Below are 24,883 nucleotides of genomic sequence, written 5' to 3'. Positions count from 1 at the left end.
AAGGCTTTCATGGCCGGCATTCATAGTTTTTTGTGGGGGATTGTCTCTTCGGGGGCTTTCCACCCAATCCAGGAATGCTCCCTTCCAATGCAAAATTAGGATCCTTAAAAGTAGGAAACAGCAAAAGCGAATGATGAAATGAATGGGCGGTTGTGCCTTCTGATGAGAACAAATCAACTTAATTAGCAATTTCCAGCCGTTTCCATCCAGAGGAGGCATTAAACCCAAGCTGAGTGTGAAGTCTCCTTTCAGTCTTTAGTGACAGCACAGAATGGAAACCTCTGCTGGATGGGGAATGATGACAATGGGGGGCAAGTAGTGCATTATGGTTTTTAAGGAATTGTACACCAAAAAAAGTCTTTTATACATGGGGAAAATTGCATTGGGAACCCCCAAATCCTTATTTCCAATAGTCTTGGAAAATGGTCTCCACTGAACATCTTCCTTGCTCTCAGGAGCCTGAATTATCGTACATAACATGGGCAGATAAATATTTACGAAGGCTGCAGCTAGCTAAAGGAAACATTGATCAGTTTTAACGTGACATGCTTTAGTCGAGTGGTTGCTCTGCCCATCGAATTTACATATATTTGCATTTGGGGGCACGATTGGCCAAAGCAAGGAGGATACTTCCTTCATTTTGAGATGATGCACATTTGTGTTCTAGCAGAATTTGTTTTAGAAGGCGCTTCCTTCCCATGCATGAGACAAGATAAAGTGCCTCTTTTCAAACAGTGCTTTTAAAAAAGTAATACTTGTATTTAAAATATTTTAGAATCCTGGTGGGTAACCCTTTTTAATATATTATGGTTTTTTATTTTTAAAAAATGATCTGATCAATCAATTGAAGTTCACCAGATGGGCTTGACTTCAACACCCATGAGCCCCTGTCAGTGGCACCCATGATAAGAGATTATGGAAGTTGCAGTCGAAGGTTCCTCATCACCAAATTTACTGTTGCAGCTCTAGATTTATTGTCAGCTCTAATAATATTTAGTTGTAAATGGACACACTGCAGCATGATCTCACCCTTCTTGACAACACCAGCCCAAGAATGAAGGTGCCAGAGAGCAGTTTGCACATGCTAGAAAGTCAATGGATTTCTCTGCCTTTGGTCAGTGTCATTTGAAGGCTTCACAAGCAGGTGAAAATGATTTCGTTGACTCTGAGGAAAAGCGTTATGCTGGAGGCCGAACACTTTCTGCCTCTGGTGGTGTTGGGGTCTGCGGTTGTCTGTTCAAATGTACAACTCTTTTGCTAATGTTGTAGCAGAGAAATGATGTGCTTTAAAACACATCAGGATTGGGGATTTCAAGAGATGGACTTCCAGGTTCCAAATCAAGCTACAAACCAGCACTTCTCATTTTGAACAGACTATGGTGAACGTTAGCAAGGACCAGTTCAACCTTACATTTGGTACCCCACCATCAACTGTATTTGGCTTATGAGCAGGTTGGAAGGAAAGATGCTTTCATAGCCTACAGCTGTGCCTTGTGAGGAAGGTGGAAATCCTTTTTTCATAGGAAACCTTTTACTCAAGATGCATGGTTTTGCAAGCCACTAAATGCATAACAAAGCAGCCCAATGTCCTTGGGTACTCTTGGGTGAATCTGCAGTAGAAACAATGCAGCTTGACTCCGCTTTAACTGCCATCGTTCCATCCTACAGAATCCTGAATTTGTACTTTTGGGAGGCACCAGCCACCCTCTTTGGCAAAGAAGGCTAAAGAACATGTAAAACTACCAATCCCAGGATTCTGTAGGATGGTGTCAATTTGCATTATTTCTGCAATGCAGATGTACCCTCGGCCAATCAGGTTTGCAAGAAATTTAGAATAGTGCTGATCCATCAGCAACAAAATGGTTTGTGAGAAACAGTCAAACAGGAAGCATACCCAAGGGAATTAGAATAACTACTTTTTGCTGGTCTGACCTGACCTTGTATTGTGTACTTGAGCTCCAGTGGCTTTTAAAGATAACCGTTCCCCAAGGAAGACATTGGACTGCAATCCCATCCTCTACAGCCAGCGTCCCTATAATGCCTGGGAAGAGATGGGAGTTGTAGTCTTCCTCTCTCCTTCAGAATGGAGCGTTCTATGGCAGCGCTCTGCAAGCTGTCAGATGTGGGGGGAACTGCAATTATTTCTATCCAATTGGCCAGGGTCTGGCACCATATCTATGCCCATTGGCTACCGTTGTTTCTTCCCTGGAAACATGCAGGGGATCAGCAGCCCATGAGTCAGGAACTGGTGCAGATCCAGGGTCTCCTGTTTTGAGTCACACTATTCTACAACATCTATTGGAAAAAGACAAATTTACCTGTGCAGCTATCCAAACTCCTTGGGACTGAACCCAAGACGGTGTGGTTGCAGAGTGTGCATTCTGGTTTTGAGCTACAGCTGAGTCCTTGGCGAAGGTGTGAACTGGCGTGCTTGTGCCCCTCTTTGACTTTGTGGGCAAATCCTTCTCTGCAAAGCACTTCCTGCCTGCCTTCTTTGTTTCCTTTCCTTTCCTCTTCCTCTTCCTTGTTGCCTTTTTTTGTAGGTCTTGGGAGGGTGTGCATAATTCAGAGCTTGGAACTGACCTGTTACAAGTAACTACAGTCGGCCCTCCGTATCCGCCAATTCTGCATCTGCGGATTCAGCCATGCACAGCTTGAAAATATTAAAACAATTCCCTCCAAAGCAAACTTTGATTTTGCCATTTTGCAAGGGATGCTATTTTATTATGCCATTGTATATAATGGGACTTGAGCATTCACAAGTTTTGGTATCCAGAAGGATTCCTGGAACAAAATCCCAGCAGAAACCAAGGCCCTAAAGTGCATTAACTAGAATGTGTTACTTTGGAGAGCAACAAAACCCGTCCTGGTTTTGATGCTTGGACATAAAAGTAATGTGGATTTTATTCTTACCATTCATTCATTCATTCATTCATTCATTCATTCATTCATTCATTTCACTTCATTTTTTACTAATGAAGAAGGGAGGGAAAATTAACTCATTTGGGTTTTCTTAAAGAGTGCTGACAAATGGGAATATGTTTGTATTCTCAGGCTGCATTTGCACTGCAGAAATAATGCAGTTTGATGCCGCTTTAACTGTTGTGGTTTCATGCTATGGAATCTTGGGATATATAGCATGCTGTGGCACCAGAGTTCTCTGACAGAGAAGGTTCAACAGGTTGCCAAACTACAAATCCTAACATCCCATAGCATGGAGCCAGGGCAGTTAAAGCACTGCCAAAAAACATCAATTCTGCAGTGCAAGTGCAACCTCCGAAATCTTTCCAAGCTCTGGAAAGGGTGTGTGTGTGTGTGAGTGTGTGTTGTTTGCCGCTCTCTTGTTATTCAGCTACTGAACTCTTTCGTTTCCAGGTTCTTCGGGTTCTTTTAACCTCCCTAATTCTGGGGACATGTTCATGAACATGCAGAGTCTGAATGGGGATTCTTACCAGGGGGCACAAGTCGGAGCCAATGTGCAATCACAGGTAGGAGAAAAATCGCCCCTCCCAATTAGGGCCTTGTTAGCAGGGTATGGTTTGGGCTTTATTACTATTATTAATATTAATATTATTATTATTGCAAAAAAGAAAGGCAATCAAACATGGAAAGAACAATTCAACAACCCCCCCACCCACCCTGTTTTAAACCTTAGCAAATTTCCTCCCTGCCTTTGGGCGGATCAAATGCGCAACTTGGTACCCTTCTTGTAGAATCTTACCCATGTAAGATCACCCATCTCCTTTTCTCTCTTTTCCCCCCCTTCATTTTGTTTTTTACCTCCCCTCCTTCCCCCTCGATTGGAAATGTTTCAAGCTTTGTGAATGCAGTTCGGCTCTGGCTTGAGCTCACAGCATGGGGTTGGGTGTGTGATTCCGCTGTCAACTCTGAAATCTGGTTTTAATTCCTTTCCTTTTTCTCGCTTCCTTTCTGGGATCACCTTTGGCTAACAGTTGAAGTGCAAAACCTGATCTAGCTGAGCTGTCTGGCTTGTGTGGTTTTTAAATTTATTTATTGAAAGGCTGCCTTTTGTTCTCCTTCACCATTCCAGCCCCCCTTTTAAACAAAAGATCAATGGGGCTGCCTTGGATTTCTGGGGCGGCAAGTATATTCCACAGCCGTGCACCATAGAGAACCCTGTTCTGTACACATTTTGGCTAGGAGTTCATAGGCACATTCTTTTACTTTTTCGTTAATAAAAAACCCTCACAATACCAAATACAAAGCAGAAAAGTAAGATGCTAGCCCTTATGGCTTTGACAATACCAAAGCAGAAATTGGTGAGGTCCAGGAAAATGGGAAATGAACAGGCCTTACGCTGTTGGAGAAGCCAACTCTTCAATACTCCGGATAGTGTTTGAGGCTAGTGAATCCAGAAATATTAAGTACCAGGCAACGATAAGGTTTATGAACATCCGGCCTCAGTATAACACCACCACTGCACACACATAGATCCAGTTTTCTTTGGAACATGTTCATGTTGTCCACCTATGAGTAGATTTGAAACATGTTCGTGTTGCCCACCTATGAGTAGATTTCTTTCTTCCTCTCGTTTTTTAAAAATGGTGAGGTTATTCTTGTTTCTGTGTCTTCCCCTTGTAGGTGGATACCCTGCGTCATGTTATCAATCAGACGGGAGGATACAGTGATGGTTTGGGAGGAAATTCACTGTACAGTCCACATAATTTAAATGTGAGTACCACTGGCAGAGATGTTGTGCCACGGGAGTGGGGGCGGTTATATGAAGCCATGACACATGTAGTTGAAGCCTGCATTGGATATATAAAATCATAGAATCATAAGAGTTGGAAAGGACCACAAGGGCCATATAATCCAACCCCCGTACCTCTGTTTAAACACCTCCAAAGAAGACGAATCCACCACCTACTGATTTTGCCTTCTTTTTATCCCTGTGTAGCAGCCTAAATACCCTAAAATTGCCAGATCCTGTCTGATCTTGGAGGCTTAGCAGGGTCAGCCCTGGTTATTATTTGTTAGGAGAGTGCAAAAAACCACTAGGTGTTGTAGGTTACATTTCAGAGGAAGGAACTGGCCAAACCACCTCTGAGTATTTCTTTTTTAAGAAAACCCTATGAAATTCATGGAACCACCATATGTTGACAAATGACTTGAAGGCACATCAATACATGCACACATTAATGTATAGAGGATGAGAAATGAATCAGATGAACTTAATCTCTTCGCTCAGGAAGACAAATAAATGGCTGTCACATTGCTAGGAGCCTAAATACCCCAAAGCTAAGCAGGATCAACCCTGGTGATGATTAGGATGGGATACCACGAAGGAATGCCAGGTGCTGTAGGTTATATTTTAGGAGAAGGGACTGGCAAAACCACCTCTTTACTAGTCCTTGCCTAACAAAACCCTGTGAAGTTCAAGAGGTCACCATAAGTGGACTGGCAACTTGAAGGCACACATGCATACCCATAGACACTACTCACATACAGTCAAAGCACTGTACTGTTGTCGTCCATATCACACCAGCTCACAGTTACACATTTGTACTCCTTGCTTCTTCCTTTTAAATACCCCTTGAGAAAATCAGGCAAGAGAAATAATCACAGAATTGTTTGGTAGGGCTGCCTTAATAAACACCTGGGAAAAAATTCCAGCGGCCCAGTCTCCCTCACCCGGGGGTCAGCCTGACCTTCACATCAGCGGTAATGAATCCAATGTAGCAGTTTCCTGGAAAGCCTTCATGTTCTGCAGCAAAGTTATTTGTCCTTGTTATTGATAAGAGAAGGCGGGGAGGGAAGAAGAAGAAGAAAGAAGTCAGTGTGGATCAGGCTGAGAATCTGGGGCTTATGGGTGGCACCATCAGGCCATGATTATTAATCATTTTGTGTAGCAATTTTAATCTGGCACAAGATGAAAAGTGCTGTTCAGTCACTCCCTATTAATGCCATTTTACACTTCAGGAACTCTCTCTCTCTCTCCGAATGCCAGTTGCTGGGGAACGAAAAATGGGAAGGTGCTCTAATTCTCTTGCCCTGCTGGTGGCCTTCCCTTAGGCAACTATGAGGCCACCGTGAGAACACAGAACTGAACCAGAGAATCCATGGGTCTGATCCAGTTTCAGATCTCCTCTGATGTTTTTATGGCTCCCCCCACCCCCGAGAAACTGTGAATAGCTACCCTTCTGTAACATTTCTTTAACCATTTCCCCACCTCTCAGAGACCAGAGAGTTGACCCTCTCCTTTTCCATTGATTATTCTAAAAACAAGAGTCATGCTGACTCTTCGAACTTTGGTTCTGGGCACAATGCAAAGTGATGCTTGTGATCTAAGGTCCATCTTTGTTGTCTCTGTTGTTGTTGCGTGTCTCCGCATAGCTTCTGATTTATGGTAACCCTAAGGCAACCCAACCATACTATTTCCTGGGGCTGAGAGTGTGCGACTCGCTGAAGGTCACCCAGTTGGTTTCTATGGCCGAGTGCGGAATGGAACCCCGTTCTCCAGGGTCATAGCGCAACGCTCCAACATGGATGCTTTTGACTTTGGCATTTAATGATACTTAAAAAGTAGTTTTAGACTGCAGCTGCTTTATCTACAATATAAAGACATAGAGCTCACATTCCAAAGCTAAGAATCTTATCCTTTCAATCTTGGGAGACTGAGCTGCAAAATTTTACTCCCTTAGGTTGGTTAAAATAGACTTTTCCTGGTGCGGATGATGCTGCCTCTGTGCTTAACTCCAGGTATGGCCTTAGACTTCCACATAATACGGTTTCTTTCTAGCTCTCTCTTTACATGCACAATGCAAGGATGTTTGGCCTACGATGGTGGCAGTGTATATGTGTGTATGTGTTTGTATGGCATTGCTATCATGATACAAATCACCCATCAATGGTCATAACCAGATCAATGGAGGCAGGAAATAAGGATAAATCTATACCCGTTTTTCTTTCTTCACTCTCAAGTTCCTCCTGTCAAATATATGTAAATAAATTTTTCAGAAAAATATTGTATTTTCTGTACCGATAATATTTCCGCGCAGAAATGGTATTTTCTGCACAGATAACATTCATGCGCAGAAATTGTATTTTCTGCAAAGGCAATGCTGTTTCCTTCATACAGTCCTCGCAGTTTGCACATTTTCTGCAGCAATTTCTGCACAGTGCTCTTTCCTATGGAAATGATGCTCCCCCCCACCCAAAAAAGCATGTGTATTTTGTCCAGAATAACCCCCAAACTACAAATAGAATTTGAAAACAGTGTTGATTTTTGTGGGTTTTTGGGGCTATGTGGCCATGTTCTGGAAGAGTTTATTCCTGATGTTTCGCCAGCATCAGTGGCTGGCATCTTCAGAGAATGCTGGCATAGAAAAGAGTGGTGTGTGTGTGTGTATTGTGTGACCCTGTATATACTCCACTCTCTTCCATGCCAGCATTCTCTGAAGATGCCAAAGCCACAGATGCTGGCGAAACATCAGGAATAAACTCTTCCAGAACATGGCCACATAGCCCAAAACACCCACAAAAATCGAATGATGCCGACCATGAAAGCCTTCGACTTTGCATTGAAAACTGTCTTGTTTTTGAAAAATTCGTGTAGCAGGGAGAAAATTGTGAAAATGCTTGTGGTTTGGAGTCTAGATTGTAATTCGTTTCTCCATTCCAAACTAGTCCTGGGTGAAGGAAATCAATGTTGGACATCATACAATAAATTGTGTGCCACTTTTGCCCATGCATATCTTTCCATATATGTATATTTAATGGATGGGTGGGAGGGGAAGTCCATAGATTATATGGGAATTTTTAAAGGGGTCCGTGACCCTGTCCCCCAAAGGTTAAGAACCACCGGTTTGGAAATGATTTGGGTATAGGAGGTTTCCATTAGCCGTCAGGTGGCCAGCAAGTGTGCTGTTGCATCTCCAAATCTGGTGTGCTGTTGTGTTGCTGCAGAAGCAAAGCTGGCGATTCAAGAACAGGACTTACAGATAAATAAGAAAGGCTCAGAAGAGATGGAAGCATCTTACGTAAAATACTAGCGCCTGGGAGATATTCTCCGGCATCCTTTCTCCTCCTCTTCCAAACCCCTTTTGGCAGTTTACCACTTGCCACAAGAGTAAATATTAATGATTTAAAATGTGATTGAAGACGTTCAATTGAGAGGGCGGGGGGGGGATTGAATTGGGAAGAGGGGGGGAAGTCCCATTAAATACTCAAATCTTTTTCCATTTGAAATGTCAAATCTTTCTTTTTTGGGGCTTTATAAATAACTCATAATAACCCACAACAAACCATATAAAAAGCCTTTTAGTCACATTTCTCCCCTTTTTCATTTAAGTGTTTTGAAATGCTTCAGAGAATTTGCGATATCCTTATCAAGATGATAAAATATGAAATTCTCATTGCCTGCAGCATTTTACAGACATGAATTCCATCTTCGCTGATGAGGTCTGATAAGGCACTGTTATATTATACAGTGCATAATCTCAAACCACCAGAGTAAGGATTAATTTATTTGGGGTGGGGGTGGGGGGGCGGGGAAAGAGGGAACGAGGAAGAGAGAAAAGGGAGAGAGAAACGCTAGCTGACAAGCTCTCCCTCAGCTGCCAAGTTGAGTAAAAATATTGTGCATTTGTTGTTTATAAATTTGGATAAAGAGGGAATGATGTTTACTTCAGATGGAATATCTTTAGACTCATATCTGCAGGAGAATTTTTTCCCCTCTTAAGTAGATTTTCATACCTTGTGAGCATGGCTGGATATGTGCGCAGCAGAATAAAAAATTCAACAGACGAAAGAGGGGGCAATAGAACCACATCTCCCTTTATCATGGCAGCCTGTGTGCTTGCCATTGGTTGTGGGTTCAAAATTGTACACTGTGTTGTTTATAAATAAATGGCCCCAAACAGACAGCTCAAAATAAACCTGCTTCAAGTCACTTTGGAGTTATGCTGTTTAAATGATACACGCGTACTAAGAATCCGGATGTTGAGCCAAAGCTGTGCTCCAGTCCTTAGGACTGGATCATGCCTTTGGTGCGGCTTCCGGACTCTTAGGACACATGCATCATTTAAACACCATACCTCCAAAGTGACCCGAAGCAGCTTTATTTTGGCCTGTCTGAATGGGGCCATAAATGCCCGTTTAGGTTTTGGTTATTTAATTGGGGGATATATATATATATATATATATGTGTGTGTGTGTGTGTGTGTGTGTGTGTGTATATATATATATATATATATGCGCACACACATATATACATACACAGTTGGCCCTCCATATCCACGGACTTTTAATCCACGGATTTGAGCATCCATATCTTGAAACTATTAAAAAAATGTGTACGTTCCAAAAAGCAAATCTTGATTTGGCTATTTTATATAAAGGAAAAAAATTTACTACCCGTTGTATTTAATGGGACTTGAACATCCATGGATTTTGGTATCCACAGGGGTCCTGGAACCAAACCCCAGTGGATAACAAGGATACATTGTATATAAAATCCTCCCTGTTAAAAGACTCCCCCTCTCACACTTACAGCTCCTCCACATTGCAGAAATAAAACAGTTTGACATCACTTTAACCGTCGTGTCTCCATTCTGTGGAATCCTGGGATTTGTCGTTCGGTGAGGTATTCAACCTGGTCTGTCAGAAAGCTCTGGTGCCTCACCAAATGACAAATCCCAGGATTACATAGGGATAGAGTCATGGCTGTTAAAGTGATGTTGAATAGTTTTGTTTCTGCAGTATGGATTTATCCTTATTTTGTTCCTTGTTATAGTTGTTGTGTGCCTTCAAGTCGTTTCCAACTTATGGTGACACTAAGGAGAAACAATCATGGGGGTTTCTTGGCAAGATTTATTCAGAGGAGGTTTTTCATTGCCTTCCCTTGAGGCTGAGAGTATGTGACTTGCCCCAGGTCCCCCAGTTGGTGACTTTACTGCATGAGTAAAGACATGGGAAACCAGTCAGGAGAGTAGCAGCTTTCTCCATGCCACTTCTCATGCTGTCGTAGCCCTTCCATTCTCTTCCCAAATGGAGATGGTCATCAAAGTGTGCCTTTTGTTGCACTGGAAAAATCCCTTTGGCAAAAGTCATGCTTTGATGACCATTTTCCCTTGGGAAGAGAATGGAAGTGCTCCAAGGGCATGTGGAATGGCATGGAAAAAGTCGCTACTCTCTCAATCCATTTCGTCCTCCTTTTCTTGTGTGGTGTTGTTTTTACTCAAGGGATAATTCTACCAAGATTTCTGCTAGCTGATGCCTTTTCTTCCCTTGTTGCTGGAGGAGAAGAAATTTCTGTGCCTTGGGTGGAGGGAGCTGGTCGACATGCCTCACCATGGCTTGGAATGACTATGCAAGATCCGTTAAAGACTCCATTATCTGATGCTTGCTGTCTTTGTGTGTGTGTTGACAATTTGAGAGTGACTGGATGTTTATCTACAAGGATGAATGGTGATCCCACAAGTGATAGGTTCTGGGGATGGAACTCACAGCCAGTAATAAAACCCTATTGCACCCCTACTTGTGTTTGGGTGGTGTTTTGGGGTTTAAGGGAGGAGATCCCTTGGAAAGGCTATCGCATGCCAGGAGGGCTTGGAGTGAGCCTAGTTTTGCTCCACCGAGCGCCAGCAAGCCTTCATGCCCGTCACTTCTACTCAGTGTCCCCCCAACGTGCGCGGCCCGCTCCTCCCTCTTCTTGACTGACATAAAAATATGTAGCGACAAGCTGTCTGCCACAGCAGAAATCTGATCAGACATTGATTTCAGCAATTGCCTCAATGGGCTGAGACAGAAGGCGAATTTGTTTCTGAGCGCTGTTATTGCTGATGCAGGTCTAATGCATTGGGGGCCCCCAACAGCAGCCCAAGATGGAGAGAACAGCATCTGAGAGACTGGCTTGAGGTTGGGGGGGGCAGAGAAGTTGAGGGGTGGTTGGGGAAGGATTCTGTCTTACGGGTAATTGGAAAATAGAATCGGGTGCTCACTGCGGCTGCCTCCTTTCCTGCCCTTGTGTCTTTTCCTCCAAGATTATTGCACTTGGAAGGATGCTCGGGCCTTGTCTCAACTGGCCTCCTAAATGGCTCTGACATATGCCCAGAAGGGAGACTTTTGAAAATGAAATTAAGATCCAACCGTGTTAGAGTTTTCTCTCCCTTTCCCCCACCTCCTTGTTGTGCCCCTTTTGGAGAGCCATGTTGCGAGAAGAGCCCGAGAGTCACAGAAGGAGCTCCAGGCTTTGTGTAAAATGGGGCACAGCATGTAGGGATCTCGCTTAGCTTTCTGAATGAAGCAAGGCAAGAAGAAGGCATGCTCGGAGCAAGGCAAAAAGCGGGCTTTCTTAAGGCGAGCATGCCTGAACACCTTTCTGCATTCCTTAGCCCAGGGTTCCAGGGAGAAACCATTCTCCTCCTTCCCTTGCCTGAAGCTATTGCCATTTTGCAGGGCGAGAGTGGAGCAGGAAAAGAAGCAGTAATCTCTGCATCTTTGGATGACAGTTCCCATTTCAGCTAGCTAAACAAAGAGAGCTTTGCAAGAAACAAATCTTCCCTGCTTGTAATTCTGTGAGAAGCTAGGAAAACATGAGCTTTTAAAGAAGTCCAGTGCTTATTATTTTTATTATTACCAATTGTGAATTTGCCATTAGCTTCTCTTTGGCTAGAGAAGCCCGGGAGCCAGCCCATGGGCATTTTGACTTCTGGTCAGAATGTGTATCTTCACTTCTTTCCTGAGAATGAAACATTTCAAATGCTTGTGTGCACCGAATGGCCAGAAAGCAAAAGTATCGCTATATCAGTCTCCCATGAAAAAAGTTTTGGAATAGTTTGGATTTCGGAATTGTGGATAAGGGAGACTAAAACTGTGTGTAATGTGTATTTTAAGTCTTTTGATAGTTTGATTCTTCGTATCTTAGAAGTAGTATTTTAATTGGATGTATACTTTGCTCCAACTTATGTACTCCATATTTTTTTAAGATGTCCCATTTTAAATTTGTACTGTAAGCCTCTTTGAGTCTCAGGAGCTTATCACACAGGCTCCTGGGACGGGATCATCATGGAATGGAAGGCGGCAGGATGGGAACAGAATGGGGGCTATGACCCATTTTAGTGCACTCCAGAATGCCACCAATGCCGCCGGAAATTCCCATTCCATTCCCAACCCGTCCCACAGAGGGCGATTTTCAGGAATGATTCTTAACAGTTCTTGAAAATTGCCTCCTATGGGATGGGTCGGGAACAGAATAGAACGGGAACTTCTGGCAGCGTTCTGATGTGCAATAAAATGGGTGATAGCCCCCATTCTGTTCCCATCCCACCCCCTTCTGTTCTGCTCCAATCTCGTTCCAGGGGCCTGTGCGATAAGCTCCTCATTCAGAGAAAAATGGGCTAGAAATGAAATCAATCAATCAACCTTTGCAATGATCCAGAAATGACATACGCAGGCGTAAGGTGGACATTTCTTCTTGTTGTGTGCCTTCAAGTCGTTTCTGATGTATGGCGACCCTAAGGCAAACCTATCACAAGGTTTTCTTGGCAAGATTTGTTCAGAGGGGTTTGCCATTGCTATCCTCTGAGGCAGAGATAGAGTGTCTAGGGTCACCCAGTGGGTTTACATGTCCGAGCTGAGATCCGAACCCTTATCTCCAAACTCACAGTCCAATGCTTAAACCACTATGCCTTAGTGGACTCTTGGTGTATGTCACAACAGGGATCCTGGTCTGAACCAGCCAAAATTAAAGGCAACTGTACAAAGGAGACAAGACTAGCAAGCAGTAATAATAATATAAAGTTGACTACCTTTTTACAACTTGACATGTTCTTCCTCTCTTCAGGCAAATGGAGGCTGGCAAGACGCAACCACTCCATCTTCTGTGACCTCTCCAACAGAAGGCCCGGGAAGTGTGCACTCCGATACCTCTAACTAACCCCCTCACAACACTTTTTCGTTCACCCGAAGCTAAGATGCCTTTGTCTCGTGCGTTCAGAATCCCAGAAGGAAAAGACAGAATTAAAACAACAACAACAGCAGCAGCAACAACAACCATAAAGGATTATTACTATTTTTGGATCGCCAACCACGGATGGCTTTCCTATAAACCTTGTTGTACCAGAGAACTCGATAAATCTGTTATGTGTGTGTGTGTGTGTGTTTAATTTTTAAGGATATCTTAATCATTTGTATGTGTACTTAAATATCACAGAGATGCGCACACCCACACGCAATGTTAAAAGAAAAGAAAGAAAAACCAACCAAGCACTTTATCCAGCGAGGCCGAGATTTAGCATTGTTTGTAGCCCTGGAACTATTTTAATAAGAGTAATTTATTATCAACAGATTTGGGACGGATGGCCAACCCATTGTTGGCTTTTTGGTCATAGGGGTCAATAAGAGCTGTTCTCTTAAGGAAAACCTCATGGTGCCGAACCAGTCCAGGGGGTCATCATACCCCAATGGAAACCCATTACCATTTGAAGTGAATTTCGGTCACTGATTCTGGTTTTTAATCTTTTCATATCTCTATCAGAGTGGAAGTACCTTTTGTTCCATTTCGCCATATTTCAACAGTCGCTATTATCCATTTTGTTCCCCTCCCAAGCTTCTTTGAGTTGTCACATTTTTAAATTGAGATCCACTGTGTTAACAAAGTCACTTAGACCAGTGGAACTCAAACTTTGGATCTCCGGAGTCTTTTGGACTTCTCCTCCCAGGATTCTTGACCATCAGCTCAGTTGGATGAAGCTTTTGGGAGCTGCAGTCCAAAATATCCAGGGGACCAAAAGTTGAGACCTGCCATCTTAAGGCCTCTGCAAAAAGGCTACTTCTTTCCTCCTCTTCCTCTTTTTTAACCCGTCTTCAATAAACCGTTCTCCCTCTCGTGGTCATTGTTGGGCACAGATGGTCCATCGGAGGTGGAGAAACTTGCCATTCCCATTTGCAAAAAACAAGCCAAGCCGCCCTGGGTATTGCAGTACGAGCCGGGTACCCAGCACACTCGCCCGGGGTTTTGCCCACCGCTACTTGGCGGCACGGAGACGGTCAAAACAAAAAATTGGCGCCATTCTCCGGAGTATTGTACATAGTGTAGCAAAAGAGTATTTATACATCTCACCAATCAAAACACAGCTTTATTACCTCATGCGAACTCATATGAACCAATAGAAACATGTTCTTTAGCTTAGAGTGCTCACTACTACCTCTAAAACCAGCCCTTCTCAACCTGGTGCCATTTGGGCAAGGCCAGACTACAGTTCCCATCATCCCCTGGCGGCGTGGCTTGGTGGGGATGGGATTTGTAGTCCGACGTGCCTGGAGGGCGCTAGGTTGGGAAAGGCTGCTCTAAAACAATACTCACACTGTAGTCTCTCTCTTTCTCTTTCTCTCTTTCTCTCTCTCTTTTCAATAAACTTTTTAAAAAACCCTTATCTTCCTTCCTTCCTTTCTTTTTTTCTTTTCTTTTCTTTTTGGCATCTTGTAATTAACTCTTTGTTTCCCTTTCATGAAATGTAATATACATTGTAATCTTTTAAATATTAATGACAGCAGCAACATTTTTAAGAAAAATTCAGGTTGCGTCGGCAGCTTTTCGAGAGACAATTTCAAACGGAGAAGAAGAAGATGAAGGCTTCGAAGCGGAAACATGGGGTCTTTTAGGTTCAACACGAAACAGCGAAACTGTTTGTAAATACAAAGAAACATTTTGAATGTTCTTCATCTTGTTACTATACTAATTTCACGCAAAAGAAAAAGAGAAAAAAAATATCAAACCAAGAATGGATTGTAAAACAGACAAGTCTCAGTATTCAGTACTGTATATTTCACCCTTGTATAATTGGGGCAGGCGGGATGGGAGCCCTTTTTATTTTTCGGTTCCTTTTTTCTTTTTATGGTTTCTTCTCCTCTCTTTTTTATATCGTATGCGATTCTGAAACTGATTGACTCAACGAAAAGAAAAAAAAGAGAAAGAAATAATAATAATTTGTGGCAGTGATTCTAATGTATTAAACCGTTTCGTGTTACTTTCTTAACCGGATTACACCCCCGAATTTGAAGAGTCTTCCTCGTGGTAGTTCTATGTAGTTTCGAATCATGAATAAAATTTTTGCTTTCATGACCCAAAATGTGGATGGGATTTTCTTCCCGCTCTGTGAGAGTTGGCCCAAATGAGATACGAAGTTGTCTGTACAGCGGTGCTTGCCTCAATTTGCACAGCATTAATGTCTCTGTCCAGGAAAGCAACAAATATGGACACATCCACAAATGAAGTGTTAGGTTTAAGAGTGCTCAAGGGGACCCCAGGTTGGGATTGCATTATGTATATGCTTGAAAGGAGAATGAAATACTATTTTTCTGGCCATCTGAATAGGTGAGGTCTGTCCTTATCTGTGGTTCACTGATCTCTACTAGTTAGGGTCAAGTGAATAGGGTCAAGTGCTTCCTGAAGGCTTGACTATGGCTGCATCTACGTTGCCGAATCAATGCAGGTTGATGTCGCTTTATCTTTGGTGATGCTTTGATGGAGAGTTCCTGCATGGCAGGGAGCTGGACTGGATGGCCCTTGTGGTCTCTTCCAACTCTACAGTTCTACGATTCTATGCTCTTATGGGATTTGTAGTTTGATTCGGCACCAGAGAAAGCAAAATAGCTCACAAAATGACAAATCCTAGAGTTCTACAGCACTGAGCCATGGTCCAAGTGCATTAATTCGGCAGTGTGGATGCAGCTGCAGTGGGTCTTTAGAGACAAGCTCTATGGGAAGATGAGTTGTGGCTATGAAGATAATCTATGACACAACACTATATATATTGGAGGCTTTTAAGACACACACAGCCAGGCATTCAAGAAGCTCCATAGCAGAGACATGCAGCTTTGACTCCTACTTCTTGGGTTTAGCGCTGGCAGCTGGAGGCTGCTGATCTGTAGAGCCTCCAGCTGTTGCAGTTCATTGCTGACTTTGCAAATTTTCACATTTTGGCAATGGGCATTTGAGCTCAATTAGGAGGCAACTTGGAGGGCCAAAAAGAGGCTTGAGACTTTCCCCGTGCTTTTCTACAGGTTATCCATTGCCAGCCTCTAAAGGCAGTTACAGTCTCACGTTACGATAAATAAGTATTGACAATTTGCTGGAGAGGATGCAGGAAAGCGGAGACGCTGAAATACATGTTAGATTCGCCAAAGGTCTGTGATTTTGTGTGTGTATGTGTGTGTGGGGTGGGGAGGGGATGTATAATAGATTTTCTTTCACAGATGACAGGCCAAACAGTATGTGGGTTTTGGTGGACTGATTTTATTGTCCTTGTTTTCCAAGAATAATGAACATTTATTACCTAAGGAACGGCTGTTTCTATTACTAGCAGCAGTGTGAATGGAGGTCACCAGATGTTGGGAAAGACTGCATGTCCTTTTCATTCCTGCATGGTTAAACCGTCTACGGTCAATTGCACTCCTGGAAAAGCTAACCAACAAATTGAAAGATTTTAAAGCAGAGCAGGGAAAAATGACAATGGTAGAGTCGCACAGTTTCCATTCCTTTTATTTTGGAATGAAAAACAACTTCCATGCAGTCCATCGGAAGTTGGATTTTTGGCAGGACACTTTCTTTGAGTCCATAATATCAACTGACTAGAGGCTTGTTATGCACATATTCTGTGAGTTACCTATCCTATTTAAAGCCCACAGGTGCTGAGGTTAGCACACCTATATTCAGAGTAAAGGCATGCCATGGGTTACAAACAGAAGCGTGGCCCAGACCATCAAAGATCCAAAGGGATAAAGCAACCCTGGACAGAGTCCAAAGCTAAGGAGGGAGCTGCCAGAAACCTTAGTTGAAAAGTACATACAGAAGGCCAAAGAACCAGGAAAGGAGAGTGGGGCGAGTTACAGACCGCCCAAAACGGGTGGTCTGCTGCCGCCGCCGGTTGCTGCGTCCGGGAACCGCAGCGGCCAAACTGCGCGGTTCCTGGGCGCAGCCTGAAAGAAGTGCCGAAATGGCGCTGTGAGGCGCTAGTCACGCACTTGCGACGTCACTTCTGCCGCGCGATGTCCGGACGCTATGTGTCTGCGACGTCAAAATGGCGGCCCCCGTGTGGACGGGCGCTGCCATTTTGTACGGACTCGGTCCGTACCAGGGTTGAGGGGCGTCAGGAAGTGACACGCCCCTTCCTAACCCTAGCACGCCCCTTCGGCGCATCTGTAACGCACCATAGGTTGCACAGGAGTTTGGGAGCTGCTGTTGTGCAGCAACAGAATGGCCTAAACTGAACCCATTTACAGCCAGCAGTAAATCAGCCCAGCTACCCTTATTAGCTCAGCATCCTTTATTTAAAGTGGAACAGGGCATTGCCTGGCATTTTGCTCCCAGTTCTTTACATGTGCAAAGGAATCCTGAGCACCTTTGAGCAAAAGACGTTGTAGCTTAAGCTTTCATAGGCTTGGTAGCTCATTGATGTGGAACCTTGGGATTTGTAGTTTACTGTGGCACCAGAGCTCTCTGACAGAGAAGGCAAAATATTTCACAAAACTACAAATCCCAGAATTGCATAGCACTTAGCCAGGGCAGTTAAAACGGTGCCAAACTGCATTATTTTTGCAGTGCAGATGCAGCCTTGGTCTACTCCCTCAGATGCACTGAAGTAGACCAAGTCTACAAAAGCTTCTGCTGCAACTTCTTTTGCACAGTCAGTCTCAAAAGGTGCAAAAGACAGTAGGAACCTTTGCATACTGATATTCCAGACTTGCATGGCTATGTCTCTGAATTCAGCTATCAGATGTTAACTTTCGAAAACCCTCTCTGTAAACACAGTGGTAAATTTCTTTCTAAGAGTTGTTTTTTTTTTAAACAACAACACCCCTCCTCTCTCTTTCTTAATCAATGTCCAATTTTAAAATGATTTTAATAGATCCCAAAGGTCAGTATCAGGTAATAGCCTATTTGGTATCTCTTCAGGAAATCGTCTTTCTGGAAATCAGATTAATGGTGAATCACATGGAGCCGGTGGTCTTTTGGTAAACATATAAATTCTATAGCGTATGCTATTCTTTTCAGTGGGAAAACAATGCCGCCTTTAATATATAAATAAAGCGGAAGTGGGGGAGAATGCATACACACTTGTGCCATAATTCACCCTAGGTCTCTAAGGGGAACAGCTTGACAACCGTATTCATGTTGCGGTCTCTGGCATAAGCTCAGAGGTATCTGTAAGGTAACGGATTATTTGCATGCTTCAATTAACTTTTTGGGTCGGGTTTCCTTATCAATGATCCAGGTGTGGAGTTATTTTGTAAAGTGTCCTATTGTTTTTGTTGTTTTTTAAAAAATAAGGACGAAGAAAAACACACCCCAAATGCCAAATAAGCACAATTAATCTTCTTCAGTGTCCAAAACACATGCATGCACATTCATCATGACAATCTTTTCCCTTTATCACCGAAGCGGCTCTGTGCACCTTCTCCTGTCATCCTTACGGAAAGGACCAAGCGACTTTTCCTCTTCCTTCCTTGCAGGAACCCTGGCTTTTCACTCAGTATCCTGCAAAGCACTCGATGCCGATTAATAAATAAAAACCAGGCCATGGTTTTGCATGTGGAGAGAAATGTGGGGAGATGGCACCCTTCTCCGAAGACTTCCCGTGAACGCTGCAAGACGTGCGGCAAGACAACCTGGGTTTGCTTAATGGATTTCTCAGCCGCCTCACATGTTTCCATCCAGTAATTCTCTCGCAACCCCATTTCCCACGGAAAGTGTGTCAGCAGAAAGCGAAGGCGCTGTAATTGAATGAGTGGAGAAAGACATTCTCTCATCTTGATCCCGTTTTAAGTGGCCAGAGGCAAAACTCCGTCATGCGCTGATGAGGTTCACGGAACAGCCATCAACAACCTTTTGGGGAGCCCTTGGCATCGCTCTTCCTGCCCAGTGGGCATCATTAGGGGCTTTTCTCACAACATTATGGGTGTGTGTATGTGGGTGGCGGGGAGGCAAGGGGGAATCGGTGAGTGATATGTTCTGCCTTCTCCCATTCTCCGACAAATCATCATCATCATCATAAAGAAGTGGCTAGCCTTGAGGCTCAGTCACAGATCAGAAAGGTTTACTATGGGCACCAGTGTTTCAAGTAAGTCTTCCTGCTGCCTTGTGTGTTCTTAGACTGCAGCTGCATTCTGATAGTGAGAGGCACATACTCAAATGATTGTTGTTGTTGTTGTTGTTGTTGTTGTTGTGTGCCTTCATGTCTTTTCTGACTTATATTGACCCTAAGGCCCTCATTGCTTTAATATCATGGGGTTTTCTTGGCAAGATTTGTTCAGAAGATTTGTCTGACTTCATCTAAGGCAGGAAAAGTGAAGCTTTGGGGGCCAAATGTGGACTATGAATCCCACTTTTGCAGCCCCAAAGCAAAGTAGCAGTCCCTACACACTGTGGGGTCAAAACCCTGATTTGATTATGGACTGTCTTCACAATGTGAGGCCAGTTCTATACCAAACCCACCCTTGTTGCTGTCGAGTTTGTTGTGTGCCTTCAAGTCATTTCCGACTTACGGTGAACCTATCATGGGATTTTTCGGGCAACTTTCTTTAGAGGCGGTTAGCCATTCCAGTGAAACAACCCAAACAGGTAAGCTTTGCATAAGTGAAGAAAGATACTTTGAACTGTCTAAAGGGCCACTTGAAAATTTCTTCTGCAAGGACGTTTTCTTTCAACCACCCTTCCTACAATTCCCACTTTGGTGGCCAAACTTTTATACCTATTCTTGCTTTCATTTTAACATGCTGAGGATTCCCCATTAGGCAGGTTGATCTGTTTCCCCCTTTTCTCTCTGTTTTGCTCTTCACAAATGCTCAGCGAGGGATTCTGGAGGCAGCTGTTGTTCACCTTGCCTATTGCAGGCCGGCAAACAGAGCGACAGTAGGCTCTACTAAAGCAAAATCTTATTTTTCCCCAGTTCAAGGTTTATTGAGTTATTTACTACAGAACCGCTGGTGCAACTTGACCTCGAATGCTTGTGTTTCTCCAGCCCCTTTTCAACTTCATCCCAAAGCAAATGCTGCTAAACAAATTTCCAGATAGACAGAGATCAAGGAGGAAAATGGTGCCTGGGGCATAAAAAGGTTATGCCAAAAGGAGAATCCTTGTTGGAAGCTTTGCTAATGGAAGTATGTCCCTGTGTGTGAATATGTGTGTGTGTGATTTTTATTTTATTTTAAAAAGCACGAAATCCTTCAAAGATCAGCTTATTTTATTTTATTTCATTTACTTTAATGTTTCTGTTCCATGGACTGTGAAGGAAAAGGAACTATTAGTTCTCACGGGGGTTGATCTGTCTCCACGCCACGTGCAGCAACGACAGAATTGTTAAGAATAAACCTAGCGAGTGATATGTAGTCTGTGAGTTGTATTAGCCACCAAGGAGCTGTGAACTGGTTCCTGGGCCTTGCATTGTACTGCTGGTTGTTTTAACCTCATGCAAAAAGGGCAATAGACCCCATTACTGAGAACCCGCCTCGGCTGAAGAAATCTTCTATGCGTTGCCAAGGGCCTTTTTGAAAGAGCATGGCTACTTCTTTAGGACTTTGCTGAAATGCTTTACCTTATTCTTCGCTGGCTTTGGGGGCAGGGATGAGTGTGCAATATCATCTGCATTTATTGCTTTCTAGTGGAAATACTTCAAATATTAGCTTGTTTAATTATATGAAGCTAAAGTAGGAAGGAGAAAAGTTGTAAGCACCACTTTGAACTAAATGAAGGAAAAGCAAGGCGTAAATGCAAACAATGGTTGCAGCTGCACTGCAGAAATAATCCGGGTTGACGCCACTTTAACTGCCATGGCTCAATGCGATGGAATTCTGGGAATTGTAGTTTGTCGTGGCACCGGAGGTGTCCAACAGAGAAGGCTAAATGTCTCATAAAACGATAATTCCCAGAATTCCATGGTCCAAACCTGTGGCTTTTACGCAGGCTCTGCAAATTCCTCTCCACCAAGCAAGTCTGGTTCATCAGTGGTGCAACTGGAGAAAATGATCCCGGACTCTCAGTGGTTAGAGATGCCTTGCATCTGCTAGTAACTCACATGTACACACCTGTATGTCTCTCTTCAAAAGAGCGGGACTGTACATATCTGTTTCTACACCCTCCCTAGGGGTATTAATGCCCCGCTTCCGTATGGGGTCATATTATAAATCAGTACTGCATATACACAACCATAAAACTTCAAATGTGCATGTTTGTATAATTTTCTTCAAACTGGCACCAAGACTGAATATTTCATATTGAATCCAGCACATATACAATCTCCCAAAGTCCCTTGCACCCCACCAAGCCTCAGGGCAGGACTTGCTTGCCAACATCTTGCTACACAACGGCTCTCGGAGGTAACCTCGGAGCCTTAAATAAAAAATACAAAATATATCATTCAAATGTCACTACAGGGAATTTACAACCCCCCAATCCCCTCCAACATCCATACATTAAAATCATATCATCTAAATAAAGGTGACAAGGGGCTCATTCTTATTCCTGGCAAACACAACTCCTCTCCCCTCCAGCTCTCGTTCTTCTGCCAAACGGGACTGGTAAGTACAGCCCCTTCCTTAGGGTTTCTCCAGCCACTGAGCCAAACTAACATGGTTATATGAGCCCCCTGCCCAGCCTGGTCTTATTTTCTAGTGAGAAGTACAGTGGAATCAGAGGTACCTCTGAGATTTGTTGTTGTTGTGTGCCTTCATGTTGTTTCTGACTTATAGCGACCTTTTGGCGAACCTACCATGGGGTTTTCTTGGCACATTTTTGGTGGGTTTTTCGTGCTATGTGGCCATGTTCTAGAAGAGTTTATTCTTGACATTTCGCCTGCATCTGTGGTTGGCATCTTCAGAGAAAGCAAGATTTGTTCAGAGCGGTTTTTATTTGCCATTGGCTCCCCCTGAGGCTGAGAGCCTGTGACTTGCCCAAGGCCATCCACTGGGTTTTGTGGCCAAGCTGGGAATTGAACCCTAGTCTCCAGGGTCCTAGTCCAGTCCTCAAACCGCTGCACCGCCTTGTTCGGAGGAGTTTCGCCATGGAGTCAGAGTATGTCTAAGATTATAGCCCTCTTTGTGCTCACTATGACAAAGCCAGAGACCTATCCTGCAGTCAATAAGGAATCAGACGGCTAGATTTCAAGAGCTGTCAAGGAGTTAATTCATTCCTGATCAGTCACAGGGCATCCAGCAGGATGAAGGGATATGCAAGAGAATGGTCATCATCCAGTCTGGGGGTCAGTAGTCCAGAAAAACAAAGCCAAGCAAGAAGTAAAACTGAATTGTAAAAGTGAAGACAGTCCAAGGTCAAGAATACATGAATGCCAAGAGTATGGTAAGTCACCTAGATGAGACGGTTGTGAGTAACCAAGACGCTGTACAGCTGTCTCAAAAATGTTGTTGCGGTTGTGTGCCTTCTTTCCGACTTATCAAATCTATCATGGCAAGATTGCACTCCAAGATCTCCGTGCCAGAGAGCTCTAGTGCCACATCACACAAGTCCCAGGATTCCCTAGCACTGATCCAGGGCAGTTAAAGCGATCTCAAAATGGATTGTTTCTGCAGTGAGTTTTGCAGACTTCTTTTGAAACTATCCAAAAGCCAGAGCACTGACATAGGGTCCTCCAGCTGAAATGGCTATTTCATATCGGAAACGTGAGTGTGAGCAAGTTCCAAAGAGGAAGTTTTCTTCAAAACTACAGCCACTGGAAAAAGAGGAGTCCTCCCCCTTCCTCTCCCGGTTAAATCCCCAGTTCATCTCCGGAGAAGTTTCTGAAGGGAGAGTCATTTGTAGCTTTCTTGCCTAGAGCAGCATCAACAGAAGAAGGAAGGTAGGTGCAGGGGGAGCCAACTCAGAGTTCAAGCTTATCAGCTCACTCCTAGGTGATAAATCCCCAAATCTGTATCAAAGCCTATTTGATCATCAGCCTGTCGGTAGTATAATAAAAAGGATTAATTTATTGGAGGCTGACAAAACCCTCCCATGGCAACAAATTTAAGTGCCAGCGCTTTACGTGGGCAATTAAAAGCAATTAATTTCAGTTGTTGGTTGGAAATGGGCTGAGTGTAAATATGTACATCTGGTTTGACACGTGTGTATGGCAGAGGTAGAGTAGAGATGGAGAAGTCCACCAGTGTCACTTTCTCCTATTTGGTATAATTTTTTTCCATCTTGAGTTTTATCTAATGCAGAAATTTGCAAAACTGTACTCTAATAAAGATGTGTGTTTGCATGCATCTTCAAATTACCTGTCAATCTATGGCGACCCCATAAATTTCATAGGGTTTTCTTAGGCAATGAATAATCCGAAGTGGTTTTGTTAGTTCCATGGGAAAGTCACACACTCTCAGCCATAGAGAATGGCAACAGCAAACGTCTTTTGACAAGAAAACTCTAGGATAAGGTTGCTATAAATCAGTGTTGATTTGAAGAACACAACCACAACAACAGACAGCTTCCTCCATCCTTAAAGTCGGAGAGACAAAAATCTGATACACATTTTTTCGGACGAACTTCTTCTTTTTCCATTTATAGCCCGTTTTTTCTCCCAATAATACGGCTCAAGGAAGCTAAGAATATATTTAAGACCATACAGATTAATATACATACAAAGTCATTAATAAAAGTACAGTCCGTCCTCGCCTTACGCGGGGGATCTGTTCTGGATCCCTCCATGTAAGGCGAATTCCGCCTATGCTCGAGCCCCATTGGAAACAATGGGGCTCGTGCATGGCGGTACGGCGGCGCGGGTGCGCGCAGGCGCGCACGCCCATTCAATTGAATGGGACGCGCTGCCCCTTCCGCCCCGCGCGTGCCCCGCGGCTTGAGCGCGTATGCTCAAGGCCGCGTATGGCACGCCTGCGTATGGCGCGGGCGCGCTGTATAGCAAGAGGTGTTATTTAAGAAGCAACTGAACAATTTATAAAGTTATACACTCAACATTAAAAACATTAACATTCATTCTTATACATAGCTTAAAAACAGCACCGCATTGCATTAAAATCCCATCCTGTGCTGCTTTTGAACTGCAGAAATAATCCAGATTGACTTCCATGGCTCAATACTATGGAATCTTGGGGACTGTAGTTAGTTGTGGCACCAGAGTTCTCTGGCTAAATGTCTCAAAAACTACAATTCCCAGAATTCTTTGAGCTATGGCTGTTAAAGCAGTGTCAAAATGCATTAATTCTGGAGTGTGGACTCAGCAGCAGTTAGTTTTTAAAAGCCTGGAAGCACGATAATAACATTATGATGGAAGGAGACCAAGGATGAGGATGTTTTGGCATCCCTGGGAAGGGAGATCCAAAGTTTGGGAGCAGCCACCAAGAAGGTCCTGTCTCCCCAGTTCCTACCAAATGAACCTGAGAAGGTGATAAGACAAAGATTATCTCCGGATAATCTTAGAGCTCTAAGGGGCTCACAAGTTAAACTCCAAGCAAGTCTTCAAGTAAGTATGAAGTCTTTAGATGGGTCATGTCCCATATCCCTCCATATTGAATAGATTCAAGAGTCCCATCACAACTGCACCTAAGCCACAGAGAATTTCTTTACATGGATGATCACCTATTAATGCTATCTATTTGGATACTAAAAAGCAGCCCCCAAGTCCCCTGATAAAACCCAGTGTCACGGGACCACGCATCATTAAATATGGAAATCCAAAATGTTATTAGCAATCTGTTAGATCAGAGCTGACGCCAATTAAACAAAAAAGATATCATTTATATCTTTTAAAAAAACAAACCTAGGAGGGGAGAGGCAGAGTTCAAGTTGTATTAAATGTGAAATGCAATTTTCTGCCGCCGTTGATTTATTACTCAGTGTTGCATTGTTCAAAGAAGCATGTTATATATTTCAATAGAGGAATTATTGTTTATTCATTAATATTTTAAAACTTGCTTA

General features: G+C 43.4%; 1 protein-coding gene across 4 annotated transcripts in view; it reads left to right on the top strand.

Moving 5' to 3' along the window:
* LOC149308065 (pre-B-cell leukemia transcription factor 3) overlaps positions 1-15,085 on the top strand; it is a 202,554-nt gene extending 187,469 nt beyond the window's left edge. For 3 of the 4 annotated variants that reach the window (XM_089535005.1, XM_089535008.1, XM_089535006.1), the window contains exons 7-9: positions 3,376-3,488; positions 4,603-4,692; positions 12,806-15,085. In XM_089535005.1, coding sequence (XP_089391131.1) covers positions 3,376-3,488; positions 4,603-4,692; positions 12,806-12,898 — 296 coding nt within the window. In that variant the 3' untranslated portion in view covers positions 12,899-15,085. The remainder of the gene's footprint in view (positions 1-3,375; positions 3,489-4,602; positions 4,693-12,805) is intronic. The other variant, XM_089535009.1, reaches the window with a different exon arrangement.
* Positions 15,086-24,883: the final 9,798 nt, after the last annotated feature.

This window comes from Sceloporus occidentalis, unplaced genomic scaffold (genome assembly GCF_023333645.1).
Source record: "Sceloporus occidentalis isolate IW3139 unplaced genomic scaffold, rSceOcc1.0.p SCAF_8, whole genome shotgun sequence".
NCBI lineage: Eukaryota > Metazoa > Chordata > Lepidosauria > Squamata > Phrynosomatidae > Sceloporus > Sceloporus occidentalis.
The sequence above is the reverse complement of the archived record's forward strand: the minus strand, read 5'-3'. Positions and strand labels throughout refer to the sequence as shown.